This window comes from Neoarius graeffei, chromosome 12 (assembly GCF_027579695.1).
Source record: "Neoarius graeffei isolate fNeoGra1 chromosome 12, fNeoGra1.pri, whole genome shotgun sequence".
NCBI lineage: Eukaryota > Metazoa > Chordata > Actinopteri > Siluriformes > Ariidae > Neoarius > Neoarius graeffei.
In genome coordinates this window covers 55,222,230-55,237,038 of record NC_083580.1, presented here as the reverse complement: position 1 = coordinate 55,237,038, position 14,809 = coordinate 55,222,230, and the positions used below count along the sequence as shown (strand labels likewise).

General features: G+C 42.1%; 1 protein-coding gene across 3 annotated transcripts in view; it reads left to right on the top strand.

Annotated features, from left to right (window-relative positions):
• Window positions 1-9,314, top strand: part of chrdl2 (chordin-like 2) — a 49,421-nt gene extending 40,107 nt beyond the window's left edge. Inside the window, exons 12-13 of one of the 3 annotated variants that reach the window (XM_060936053.1) lie at window positions 8,798-8,877; window positions 9,043-9,314. In XM_060936053.1, the coding sequence (XP_060792036.1) occupies window positions 8,798-8,877; window positions 9,043-9,052 (90 nt within the window). In that variant the 3' untranslated portion in view covers window positions 9,053-9,314. Of the gene's footprint in view, window positions 1-7,040; window positions 7,080-8,797 lie in introns of those variants that run through there. The other 2 variants (XM_060936052.1, XM_060936056.1) reach the window with 2 other exon arrangements.
• The last annotated feature ends 5,495 nt before the right edge of the window (window positions 9,315-14,809 follow it).

Below are 14,809 nucleotides of genomic sequence, written 5' to 3'. Positions count from 1 at the left end.
TATTTTACGCCTGTAAATGATGGAAATAAAAATGTAATCTTGTGGAAAATATTAAAGAAATGTGTCATCTTTACCCTTATGCCTTTTGGTGATCAGTTCATCTTCTGCTCACTTAACTATTCACGGTAACAGAGATTTTCAGCAAGGGTGCCCAAACTTTTGCATGCCACTATATATTCTTCTTCTTTAGTGTTCTGCCTAATGGCAGGTCTGTTTTCTAGAGAAGAATTACAGTAGTGGTTTCCCATTGCCTTCTACTGGATGGGCAATTTAGGCCCTGTCCACACGACAATGGATTCAGGTGAATCTGATAAAATTGTTTATCGTTTCGGCCTGGCATCCACACGGCACTGGCGTTTTGGGTGCCCCAAAACGAAATCTTTTGAGAACGGGTTCCAGAGTGAAAAAATCTGGCAACGGAGCCGTTGCGAAGTCTTCTGGATGAGTAGAACTGATTTGTTTACGATGATGTCACAACCACATGTGCTTCACGCCGGGTAGAAGTGTAACGAACTCGATGCGAGTTGTCAACAAATCCTATAACTTGGTTCATGAAACACGCTTACAAAATATTTTCACTGTGAATATTTATTGTGTAATGGTGCAAAGTGAGAGAGAGAGAGAGAGAGAGAGAGAGAGAGAGAATAGCCCTTAGGGCAGAGTCAATCCTGCCAGCAAAAATAGGGGAAAAAAGGAGTGATCTCACCTCTTCAGATGTTGGTTTAAGTCCGACAATACATTCCTCAAAAAGGGCGTAGAAGAACAAAGTAATCCATCAACGTGTAGCATTCAATTTATTCCGGACCATTAAAGAATTCTGGAGGATATCAGAATGTTGGCGTACCAGCTTCCATCTACCCCCGTTCATTCCTCTTTCCGCGTCTCCATTCAAAAAACGAGCACGTGATTTAAAGGGACTATATCCATAGGATAGGGAGTGAGAAAGTGTGTGCATGTGACAGTGACAGGGATAGTCACTGTGCGCATGCGCAGTTATGCGCATGCGTCTACTTCTATTGTTCTGGTGTCTCTGATGGGACCGTCTTACAGCGCACGTAGTGGTGTGGCATGTGTATTGCATCGTTTTCAGCAAGCGTTGCGTTGCCATATGAACCTGATATTTTACTGATCTGTTGCCCATGTGGACCCGATATTTAAAAAAAAAAATCTCATTGCCGTTGTCGTGTGGATGTAGCCTTAGGCTACGTTTACACTAGACCGTATCTGTCTCGTTTTCTTCGCGGATGCACTGTCCGTTTACATTAAACTGCCTGGAAACGCCTGGAAATGGGAATCCGCCAGCGTCCACGTATTCAATCCAGATCGTGTCAGCTCCGGTGCTGTGTAAACATTCAAAATACGTGGATACGCTGTGCTGAGCTCTAGCTGGCGTCTCATTGGACAACGTCACTGTGACATCCACCTTCCTGATTCGCTGGCGATGGTCATGTGACGCGACTGCTGAAAAACGGCGCGGACTTCCGCCTTGTATCACCTTTCATTAAAGAGTATAAAAGTATGAAAATACTGCAAATACTGATGCAAATACTGCCCATTGTGTAGTTATGATTGTTTTTAGGCTTGCCATCCTTCCACTTGCAAGTAGTAAGTGATATGCGCTGGGATCTCACACACAGCGGCTCAGTCCCGAATCGTGGCTTGTGCACTTCACTTGCGCGCTGTGTGAGCTGCGCAAGGCTGGAGTGCGCACCCTCCAGAGGGCACTCGCTGTTCAGGGCGGAGTGATTTGGAGCGCAGGATGCCTGCGGAGCCGAGCGTATCCGTGTATTGGCGTTGCTGTGTGCACGGCTAACGGTTTTAGTGTAAACGCGAATCATTTTAAGAACGTTAATCTGATGAGCCGCTGATTCGACGTAATGTAAACGTAGCCTTAGAGTAGCCAGTCAAAATAACCGCATGTCTTTGGATAGTGGGGGAAACTGGAGCACCTGAAGGAAACCCACGCAGACATGGTGAGAATGTGCAAAGTCCACACATAAAGGCCCTCGTTGGCCACAGACCTCGAACCCAATACCTTCTTGCTGTGACGTGCTAACCACTACGCACACACACACACATGCATGCACACACACAGACAGAGTACTCTGCAAAAGTCTTAGGCACATGTAAAGAAATGCTGTAGACCAAAAATAGCTTAAAAATAATTAAATGAAATGTTTTGATATAAAAAAAAATATAGACTATAAACAGCAGTAAGCCATAATAAATGAAAAAAAGTCAATATTTGGTGTGAGACGATCTTTTGCTTCAAAAAAAAAGTAGTCTTAGGTACAATTGTTGCAGTTTTATAACGATGAGCTGTACGTTTTTATGAGCTGTAGGTTTTACTGAGTATCTTGCAGAACCAGCCACAGTTCTTCTGGACACTTTGACTGTCACACTTGCTTCTTATTTTTGCAGCAAAACCCAGTAGCCTTCATTATGTTTTCTTTTTTAATCTGAAAAATGTTCTCTCATGTAATATGTTGCTCAGATACAAAGTTTTTATGGTAACATTTAATTTTGTGCTGGAAAATGAACGTTTGGAACTCTGTAGAAGTCATAAAACAGAAATCTATTACAAAGTTTGTATGAAAAAATAGGGTGCCTAAGACTTTTGCACAGCACCATATTATATATATATATATATATATATATATATATATATATATATATATATATATATACAACCCCGATTCCAAAAAAGTTGGGACAAAGTACAAATTGTAAATAAAAATGGAATACAATAATTTACAAATCTCAAAAACTGATATTGTATTCACAATAGAACATAGACAACATATCAAATGTTGAAAGTGAGACATTTTGAAATTTCATGCCAAATATTGGCTCATTTGAAATTTCATGACAGCAACACATCTCAAAAAAGTTGGGACAGGGGCAATAAAAGGCTGGAAAAGTTAAAAGGTACAAAAAAGGAACAGCTGGAGGACCAAATTGCAACTCATTAGGTCAATTGGCAATAGGTCATTAACATGACTGGGTATAAAAAGAGCATCTTGGAGTGGCAGCGGCTCTCAGAAGTAAAGATGGGAAGAGGATCACCAATCCCCCTAATTCTGCGCCGACAAATAGTGGAGCAATATCAGAAAGGAGTTCGACAGTGTAAAATTGCAAAGAGTTTGAACATATCATCATCTACAGTGCATAATATCATCAAAAGATTCAGAGAATCTAGAAGAATCTCTGTGCGTAAGGGTCAAGGCCGGAAAACCATACTGGGTGCCCGTGATCTTCGGGCCCTTAGACGGCACTGCATCACATACAGGCATGCTTCTGTATTGGAAATCACAAAATGGACTCAGGAATATTTCCAGAGAACATTATCTGTGAACACAATTCACCGTGCCATCCGCTGTTGCCAGCTAAAACTCTATAGTTCAAAGAAGCCACTGTATCTAAACATGATCCAGAAGCGCAGACGTCTTCTCTGGGCCAAGGCTCATTTAAAATGGACTGTGGCAAAGTGGAAAACTGTTCTGTGGTCAGACGAATCAAAATTTGAAGTTCTTTATGGAAATCAGGGACGCCGTGTCATTCGGACTAAAGAGGAGAAGGACGACCCGAGATGTTATCAGCGCTCAGTTCAGAAGCCTGCATCTCTGATGGTATGGGGTTGCATTAGTGCGTGTGGCATGGGCAGCTTACACATCTGGAAAGACACCATCAATACTGAAAGGTATATCCAGGTTCTAGAGCAACATATGCTCCCATCCAGACGATGTCTCTTTAAGGGAAGATCTTGCATTTTCCAACATGACAATGCCAAACCACATACTGCATCAATTACAGCATCATGGCTGCGTAGAAGAAGGGTCCGGGTACTGAACTGGCCAGCCTGCAGTCCAGATCTTTCACCCATAGAAAACATTTGGCGCATCATAAAACGGAAGATACGACAAAAAAGACCTAAGACAGTTGAGCAACTAGAATCCTACATTAGACAAGAATGGGTTAACATTCCTATCCCTAAACTTGAGCAACTTGTCTCCTCAGTCCCCAGACGTTTACAGACTGTTGTAAAGAGAAAAGGGGATGTCTCTCAGTGGTAAACATGGCCTTGTCCCAACTTTTTTGAGATGTGTTGTTGTCATGAAATTTAAAATCACCTAATTTTTCTCTTTAAATGATACATTTTCTCAGTTTAAACATTTGATATGTCATCTATGTTCTATTCTGAATTGAATATGGAATTTTGAAACTTCCACATTATTGCATTCCGTTTTTATTTACAATTTGTACTTTTTCCCAACTTTTTTGGAATCGGGGTTGTATATATATATATATATATATATATATATATATATATATATATATATATACACACAGATTTTTGGTTTTATTGCATTTTTGAATTTTTCCATCTGGAAATGGACACAGAAAAGATTTTCAATAGTTTTACTGACCACTGTAATTGTATTTTGTAAATATAAACAAAGTTAGAATTTGATGCCAACAACACACTCAAAAAAAAAGTTGGGACAGAAGCATTATTGTCATGGTGTTATTCCTTTGAATAACATTTTTTAATTGTATGGGATCTGAGGTTACTAATTGTTGCAGTTTTACATTTGGAATTTTTGTCCATTCTTGCTTGATACAAGATTTCAGCTGCTCAACAGTCAGTGATCACCATCGTCTGATTCTCATCTTCATGATGCACCATACATTCTCAATAGGAGACAGATAATGGATCGGCAGCAAGCCAGTCAAGCACACGCACTCTGTGTCTACAAAGCCATGCTGTTGTTGCCTGTGCAGAATGAGGCCTGGCATTGTCCTGCTGCAATAAGCATGGACTTTCTGGGAAGAGGCATTGTCGTGATGAATATGTTTCTCTAAAATCCCAAGATATCAATGGTAGGCACCTTCACACACATGCAACTCACCCATGCCATGGGTACTTATGCACCCCCATACCTTCATTGGCTTTTACACCTTTCTCTGATAACAAACTGGATGGTCGTGTTCACTTTTGGCACCGAGAACTGGATGTCCGGTTTTTCCTGATAACAAGCTGAAATGTGGACTCATCTGAACACAGCACATGTTTCTACTGTCTTCCGGTCCAACTAAGATGAGTTCGGGTCCAAAGAAATTGGTGGTGTCTCTGCATGTAATTGATGAATGGTTTCCTCCTTGCGTAATACAGTTTCAGGTTGTATTTCTGGATGCAGCGGTGGACTGTGTTAAGTGACAGTGGTTTTCCAATGTACTCCTAAGCTCATGTGGCTATATTTGTCACTTTAGCATAACGGTTTCTCAGGCAGTGCCACCTGAGGGCTCAAAGGTCACACATATTCAACTGTAGTTTCTGACCTTGCCCTTTATGCACTGAGATATCTCAGAATTCCCTGAATCTTTTCACAATATTATGTACTAGAGATTTTGAAAGAACTAAACTCTTGAGTTGAGAAATGTTCTTTTTGAATTGACAAACAATTTTGGCACAAAAGAGGGAGCCATGACCCATCTTTGCTGGTAAAGACTGAGCCTTTGGTGCATTCTCCTTTTATAACCAATCATGTTACCAACTGATCTACTTATTGTGGAATTTTCCAAAATGATGTTACTTGAATATCCTATAAAGTTTTCAGTCTTATTTTGCCTCTGTCCCAACTTTTTTTTTGAGTGTGTTGCACACATCAAATTCTAACTTTGTTTACTATATTTACAAAATACAATTAAGTTGGTCAGTAAAACTATTGAAAATAGTAGCACACACTGCTGAAAAAATTCTGTTTTAGCCAGCATTAACTTTTTCAGCAGTTTGTGCTACAATAGTTCTTCTGTGGAATTGGACCATATGGGCTAGCCTTTGTACCCCATGCGAATCAATGATCCTTGGCCTCCCATGACCCTGTCACCGGTTCACCTGTTGTCCTTCCTTGGACCATTTTGTTAGGTATGAACCACTGTATACCAGGAACACCCCACGAGATGTCCCATTTTGGCAATGCTCAGACTCGGTCATCTAGCCATCCCAATTTGGCCCTTGTCAAAGTCACTCAGATCTTTACGCTTGCCCATTTTTTCTGCTTCCATCATATTCTTCCATCAACTTTGAGAACTGACTGTTCTCCTGCTGCCTAATATATCCCACCCCTTGACAGGTGCTACGGTGTTTATGACGTAAAGGTGTAGATCTGGAGGGTCCTCAGACATGGAGTGTTTTGGTAAACTGGGATGTATGGATGCTGTCAGTCCCCACTCACTTGCTCTCTCAAATTTGTTGACGGTGTAGTGGCTGGCTGCTTTATGTCCCAGGGCTCCCTCATGCCTGTGTTACCTTCTGGCTCTCGCCTTTTAGTTATGCTGTCATAGTTAGTTGCCGGAGTCCCTGCTTGTACTCAGTGCAATATATATACTGTTCCTACTTATTCAGGTGACATTGGGCATACCTAACAACCTATGTTTTCTTCCCCCCCCCCAAATCTGTCCCTTTGAGTTACATGTTGGTCCTGGGATCGAGATGCTGACCTCTTCTGCTCCTCAGACCTGCCTGATCCATCCTGGTGCCCTGTGTCTGGTTGGAGTCTCATCGCATCGCTCCTGTGGAGGGCGGCCCCATGTGGACAGTTGGGGGTTGCGCCTGGAGTACGCTCTGGACTCTTGCAGTGGTGCTATTGTGGCTGGGGACTGCAGTTGACTTGCTGACTTTGGGACTATGGTTGTCGTGAACGGTTTTGCGCTCAGGTTTCCGTTGGTGGGGGGTTTATAGCATCAACGAAGATGACTTTGTTGTGACTGTTAATGTTATAGTCATGTTGTCCGGATGGGGATGAGTTCCCTTTTGAGTCTGGTTCCTCTCGAGATTTCTTCCTCATGTCATCTGAGGGAGTTTTTCCTTGCCACCATCGCCACAAGCATGCTCATTGGAGATAGATTAGGGATAAAATTAGCTCATATTTTAAGTCGTTCTAATTCTGTAAAGCTGCTTTGTGACAATGTTTATTGTTAAAAGCGCTATACAAATAGACTTGACTGTAACAACATCCATCCATTATCCTGTTCTACAGAGTTGCAGGCAAGCTGGAGCCTAGCCCAGCTGACTATGGGCAAGAGGTGGGGTACACCCTGGACAAGTCACCAGGTCATCGCAGGCTGACACAGAAACAAACAACTATTCACACTCACACCTATGGTCAATTCAGAGCCACCAATTAACCTAACCTGCATGCCTTTGGACTGTGGGGGAAAACCACGTAGACACAGGAAGAACATGTAAACTCCACACAGCAAAGCCCTTGCCGGCCCCTGGGCTCGAACCCAGGACCTTCTGGCTGTGAGACAACGGTGCTAATCACTACAGCACTGTGCTGCCCTCTGTAACAACATCTCATCTCGTTATCTCTAGCCGCTTTATCTTGTTCTACAGGGTCACAGGCAAGCTGGAGCCTATCCCAGCTGACTACAGGCGAAAGGCAGGGTACACCCTGGACAAGTTGCCAGGTCATCACAGGGCCAACACATAGACACATTCAACCATTCACACTCACATTCACACCTACGGTCAATTTAGAGTCGCCAGTTAACCTAACCTGCATGTCTTTGGACTGTGGGGGAAACCGGAGCACCTGGAGGAAACCCACACGGACACGGGGAGAACATGCAAACTCCGCACAGAAAGGCCCTCACCGGCCACGGGGCTTGAACCCGGACCTTCTTGCTGTGAGGCGACAGCGCTAACCACTACACCACCGTGCCGCCCTGTAACAACATAATCAATGTAATTAATTTTATCTGTCAGTGTTTTTAATTTTATGGCTGATTGGTGAGTATATATTACACTTTTACACACACATTTATATATATAAAATTTGATTGACCATTTATGCATGTAAAATTTTTAGTGCATTGTTTTATCCATCTTCAAATCGGCTAACTATGTAAAATACAATAATTATTTTTCTCTACACAATAAAAAGTCTGTAACTTAAAGGAATGCAATAAGGTCTCTTTATTTGTCACAGAGTATAGGTATTTCATGACAGGACTGTTTTTGACTTATTGCTGTTTTGATTATGAATTTACAATTTAGGATCAGGAGACAAGAACCAGCTCAACCTGTGTGCAAGTACACCTTTGAACACAAACCTGGAAACAGTTAATCATGCTCGTACACCACAATGCCAAGTCTCAAACACTTTGAAGTATCCCAGCTTATTTTTCCGATGATAGCCATACAATTGAGCAACAGATTTTCTCTGAGACACAGAGGCACCTCGTGTTTTAAACAACAGTACAATGAGTGATCCAGAACAGGCACCTCACATATATTACCTCTGCACGCAGCAGGGTTTGTAGATAATGTTGCGCAAGCTGTGGATGAGTGGATAAGCAGAGCAGTGATATACAGATCCATCAGCAAAAGTTACATGAACACATTGACACATTTTTCTACACACCTTATAACATCTTTTTATTTTCACATGTGAATATTTATATTCATTTATATACTGTAAATCAAGATGTTGATTTATATTATAAATATATATTTTCATGTTTTATTTGTTAATTTTTCAGATGTAATTTTCTCATATTTGGCACCACAGTGGTGCAATGGTTAGAACTGTGACCTCATAGTAAGCAGATTCTGGGTTCAAACCTGCCTGTTGATCAGAGTTTTTCCTGTGTGGAGTTTGTAAGTTCTCTTTGTGCCTGTGTGGGTTTCCTCCCTCAGTCCAAAGAAATGCAGATTAGTTCAACTGGCTACTCTCAATTGCCCATAGGTGTGAATGTGAGTGTGAATACCTGTCTGTATCTCTGTGTCCAGGATGTGCCCCACCTCTCCCCCAGTGTCAGCTGGAATTGGCTCCAACTCACCTCCAGCTTACAATGGGATACATGCTACCGGTATACAAAATGAATGAATTTTCTCATATTAATAATTATCTGTGATCATTTGATTTGTTTACTTAACAACTTTCACATGCAATTTCAGTGCATAACACATTGAAATGCACCTGTTCATGTAATCATATATGACCCACACAAAATGTATGTGATTTTTTCATAAAGGGATGACTAAGTTGCAGAGCTCTTTTATCCAAGATGAGTCAAAAGTGCAATCCAGATCATAAACAACAGAACATCAAAATTCATCTGCTTTATCCTGGTCATGGTTCTCCGTATATTTCAAGTCGATTTGGGGTATTACATAAAGCTGTCAATGCACCTTAGATAAACCTCATAGGTTACAATATTACCATTGTGATAGGATATTAAATTTTCCAGTTGTTTTGTATCTGAAGTTTTTGTCCTCAAATGCATTTATTTTGACTATGCCAACAAGCCCTACTTTAATCATTGTGAATACTTTTTCTCTACACAATAAAATAAAAAAAATCTAACCTTTGGATGTTGTTAATATTAATTTCATTATGAAGACGCTCTCATGGGGAAGGCTTTTACATCTTAGATGCCCGTTTGGTTATTTGCAGCAGAAAAAATACAGCTATGAAAAAATATAGAGAGAGAGACCACTTTTACCATTAAAAGTGGTCTCAATTTATTTTTTCCATAACTGTATTTTTCTGCTTTATTAGCTTTAATTACATAAGCAAATAACAGCCGACTGGATAATTACTACAGTGATTAATATGTTTCAGCAGACAATTCTTTTAACTGATGTAGTGAATACCTTCTCATTTCTTTAACAACCATGTCTGAATATGTATTCCATGGTTGTGGAAAAGATGTTCCTGTGTTTCAGAAGTGTCAAATTATTGGCCTACATCAAGCAAAGAAAGCAACTAAGGAGATTGATGAAATTATTGGAACTGGGTTAAGAACTGTCCACTGCATTATTAAAACCTGGAAGGATAGTTGTGAACTGTCAACTTCATGGAAGAAACGTAGTCGGAAAAAAAAACCTTGACTGACCATGATCAGAGATCACCTAAACTACTTATTGGTGAAGTCCATTCCATTATCTGTAACCGCTTATCCTGTGCAGGGTCGCAGGCAAGCTGGAGCCCATCCCAGCTGACTGTAGGCAAGGTACACCCTGGACAAGTCACCAAATCATTGCACCGCTGACACATATGCCTCTTTTTCACCAAATCAGTTCCAGGGCTGGTTCGGGGCCAGTGCTGGTGCTGGTTCACAACTTGTTCAACTCGCGAGCCAGCTGAGAACCAGTTTGCTTTTCCATAGCTTGCGGTGCTAAGAGAAGCCACGTCATTACGTCGCTGTATAGACCCCTTCGCAGTAAACGTCATTCATACGTAAGCAGAAATTGCGCGCGCAGCCTGGACCCAAAAAAGACTCAGAAATGCCTAGTTGTTGTGTTGTCGGGTGTCAGAATCGTAGCAGTGATGGGGTTAAAATGTACAGAATTCCAGCAGGATCTCACCCATTCCAAAAAAATCGCCGACGTCTATGGCTATAAGCCATCAAACGTGTAGACTGGGATGAAAGCACCATCAAAAATGCGCGGGTTTGCAGCGCCCACTTCATCACAGGTAAGATCAGGCTATTTATTAAATCTTTCTTTTTTATTCTTTCTAGTCTTCGTTTATTGATGTAGCAAAATACTTTGGTAACGTTTGTCTGATTAGCTGGGTCATAGTTACACAATGTAATGAATATTGTTAGCATGTTAACTTAGCTTTGCATGCAATTTTGTTTGTAGGAGAGGTCTCGCTTGACTCAAGCAGTCCAGATTTTGTGCCATCATTATTTGTGTATGCCGAAAATCACAATTTTAAAGCAAGGATGGAAAGGTAAAATTGTGTGCCCTCACTCTAAATGCCAACTTACGTTGACTGCTCTAACCTAGCTCCCGCCCCGTTCAGTTTCATTTCTGCTCTCTGCCTCTCGCTTTTTATGCAGCTCTGATTTCTCTTAGCTGCACTCTTTACACTATCATTCCTTTCATGCCATTACCTCCTGCAAATTGCTGTTTAGTGTTGGTATTTGCTGTTGTAGCTAAAGCCACATTGCCATCACATCACTGGCATAATTTGATTAAAACAATTTCAGTGTAAAACACGTTCTGTACATGCCCGCACATAACATAATCATATGCGTCTAAAGACTTGTAGGCACGAAGTTTTTTGTGGGTGTACACTGAAGTCTTGTCATTAAGGTACGAGTATATATCTGGCCATTGCATACCAGGGAACTTACTAACATCGTCCGTCCACTCTTTAATTAAACGCGGATCCGGTAGGCGATGTCCACTTGTTAGAGTTAACTTATTTATGTAGCATTCTTGATCTTGTAACGACAATTGTTTTGCATAATCTGACAGCTCATAATGCCGGTCTATGGGCAGCGCCATTGTTTCTGAGTCCAGGCTGCGCGCGTATCCTGGCAATGGTCGGTTTGTTTACAAACATGCGAAGGGGTCTATACGTCAGTTACGTTGCTACGTTTGCATAAACCTTAGCGCGAATATCGAAGCAAAAACAACACGGAAGCAGCAGCAGCAGCAACAACAACAATAATAATAATGGATGACTTCGCGTTTGTACAGCTGCTGCTTCTTGTCGCTTAAAAATGGCGATCTTTCGCGGTCTTGTTATTGTTGTTGGTCTTAACAACTCCGCCCCCCCGCTGACGTAAGCGGTTCTTTCCTCTGGCCCAGCAGAGAGTTGGTGCTAGCCTGGAACCGGTTTTTCTGGCCCCAGAGCCAGTTCTTTGTCAGTGGAAACAGAAAACCCGGTTCCAAACTAAGCACTGGCCCCGAACCAGCCCTGGGACTGCTTTGGTGGAAAAGGGGCACAGAGACACACAATTCACACTAATGGTCAATTTAGACCTAACCTGCATGTCTGTAGACTGTGGGGGAAACCAGAGCACCCAGAGGAAACCCACGCAGACCCAGGGAGAACATGTAAACTTCACACAGAAAGGCCCCCGTCGGCCACTGGGCTCAAACCCAGAACCTTCTTGCTGTGAGGCAACAGTGCTAACCACTACACCACCATGCCGCCCTTGGTGAAGTCAAATCATAAAAAAAAAATAATCCACAGTTGTGAACGCATAACTATATATATTTTTTTGGGCCTTTTCCACCTTTATTGGATAGGACAGTGCAGAGACAAGAAATGAGCCGGAATCGAACCTGGGTCCCCGGATTTATGGCACGACACCCCAACACATAACTATATTAATACTGAAATTAAGAGCATTTCCACACACACAATGTGACAAGAACTCACAGGATTAGGACTAAACAGCTGTGTGGCTATAAGGAAACTACTTGTTCGTGAGGCTCATGGGAAGAAAAGGCTTCAGTTTGCTAGGGAGCATAACTGATAACTTATGGGCCTTTTCCACTACCCTTTTTCAGCTCACTTCAGCCCAACACGGCTCGCATTTCGACTACCTCAGAGCAGCACGACTGAGCTCACTTCAGCCTTACTCAGCACCCAAAACTCGCATGGTTTTGCAGTGAGGCTGAAGTGAGCCAAATCGAGCCGAGTGGGGCTAGGGGCGTGAGGAGACACTCCCCTGTGCACTGATTGGTGAGGAGGAGTGTCCTCACATGCCCACACACGCCCCGCGAGCACGCTGGGAACCATCATCTGTAAACACCGTAAACCCGGAAGAATTACGACAAAAATTATGCGCCTCGCCTCATCTATACGCTCTTGCCAGTATCTGTTGGCGTTGTCAGTGACAACAAGCCACAGCACCAAGACCAGCAACACTAACGACTCCATGTCCTCCATGTTTATTGTTTACTATCCAGGTCGTAAGACTACCGCTTAAAAGGTCAGATGTCACTGTTTGCGCCGCCTAACGACATCACGTGACGTCCACCCACTTTCGCTAACTCCACCCAATGTGTCCACCCACTTCCAGCCAGCACGGTTCAGCCCCACTCAGCTCGACTCAGCTCCGTTGGTAGTGGAAAAGCCCCATTAGGGACTCTAGAGCAATGGAAAATGATCATGTGGGCTGATGAGTCCAGATTTAGCCTATTCCAGAATGATGTGCACGTCAGGGTAAGGAGGGAAACTCATGAAGCCATCATGCATAGTGGCCACTGTACAAGACTCTGGAGGCACTGTTATGATCTGTGTTTACTTCAGTCAGTCAGGATGAGGCTCAGCAAAGTTATGTGGGAATAAAATGAAGTCAGCTGACTACCGTTCAAAAGTTTGGGGTCACTTTGAAATTTCCTTATTTTTGAAAGAAAAGCACTGTTCTTTTCAATGAAGATCACTTTAAACTAATCAGAAATACACTCTATACATTGCTAATGTGGTAAATGACTATTCTAGCTAAATTCTACTAAATGTCTGGTTTTTGGTGCAATATCTCCATAGGTGTATAGAGGCCCATTTCCAGCAACTCTCACTCCAGTGTTCTAATGGTACAATGTGTTTGCTCATTGCCTCAGAAGGATAATGGATGATTAGAAAACCGTGTACAATCATGTTAGCACAGCTGAAAACAGTTTAGCTCTTTAGAGAAGCTATAAAACTGACCTTCCTTTGAGTAGATTGAGTTTCTGGAGCATCACATGTGTGGGGCCAATTACCGTAAATGCTCAAAATGGCCAGAAAAATGTCTTGACTATATTTTCTATTCATTTTACAACTTATGGTGGTAAATAAAAGTGTGACTTTTCATGGAAAACACAAAATTGTCTGGGTGACCCCAAACTTTTGAACAGTAGTGTACCTGAATGTACTGAATGATGAGGTTATCCCATCAATGGATTTTTTTCGTTCCCTGAAATTAGAGCTCAAATTATGAAAGAGTCGCTTAGGAAGCATGAGGAATCATTTTCACATGTGAATTTGGGTGGCATGGTGGTGTAGTGGTTAGCACTGTCACCTCACAGCAAGAAGGTTCTGGGTTCAAGCCCAATGGCTGATGGGGGGCTTTTCTGTGTGGAGTTTGCGTGTTCTCCCCACATCTACGTGGGTTTCCTCAGGGTGTTCTGGTTTCCACCACAGTTCAAAGACGTGTTTAGGTTAACATGGGGCAGCCTTGGGCTGAAATGCCCTCAACTGCTCCCTGGCTGCTGTAGTAGAGCTGTCCACTGCTCTGGGTATGTGTGTGCTCATTGCTCACATGTGTGTGTTCACTGCTTCAGATGGGTTAAATGCAGAGAACAAATTTCACTGTGCATGTGACAAAGGGTTCTTCTCCTTCTGAACTGGCCACAACAGAGTCCTGACCTTAATCTTAACCCTGTTGTGAAAGTGCTTGGGATGTGCTGGAGCAGACTTTAGAGTGGTTCAACTCCCATCATCAAGACAAGTTCATCTCATCTCATCTCATTATCTCTAGCCGCTTTATCCTTCTACAGGGTCACAGGCAAGCTGGAGCCTATCCCAGCTGACTAAGGGCGAAAGGCGGGGTACACCCTGGACAAGTCGCCAGGTCATCACAGGGCTGACACATAGACACAGACAACCATTCACACTCAATCAAGACAAGTTCTTGGTGAAAAATTAATGCAACTCTGGATGGAAATAAACGTTATGTTGCATGAAGTTGTCGAAACAATGCCACAGTGAATGCACCATGATCAAAGCTAAACATGGTCTAACAAAATTAGTGTGCACAACTTTTTTTTTTGGACAGGCAGTGTATTTTTCTTGTTTAAATAAGATACCATTCATTTTTAAATTGTGTTTCCCTATATAACTTCTAATATATTCAAAAATTATCAGCATTTCAAGCTATTCCCCTGTGACATCCTTCAAATTAGGGATAGGAAGGACCATGAATGCAGGTCATCTGGAAACAGGTTTCAGTATGGAATACAGGAATATTTAGAAATTATTATTTTTTTAATTATGTTTAAATTACATTTAGT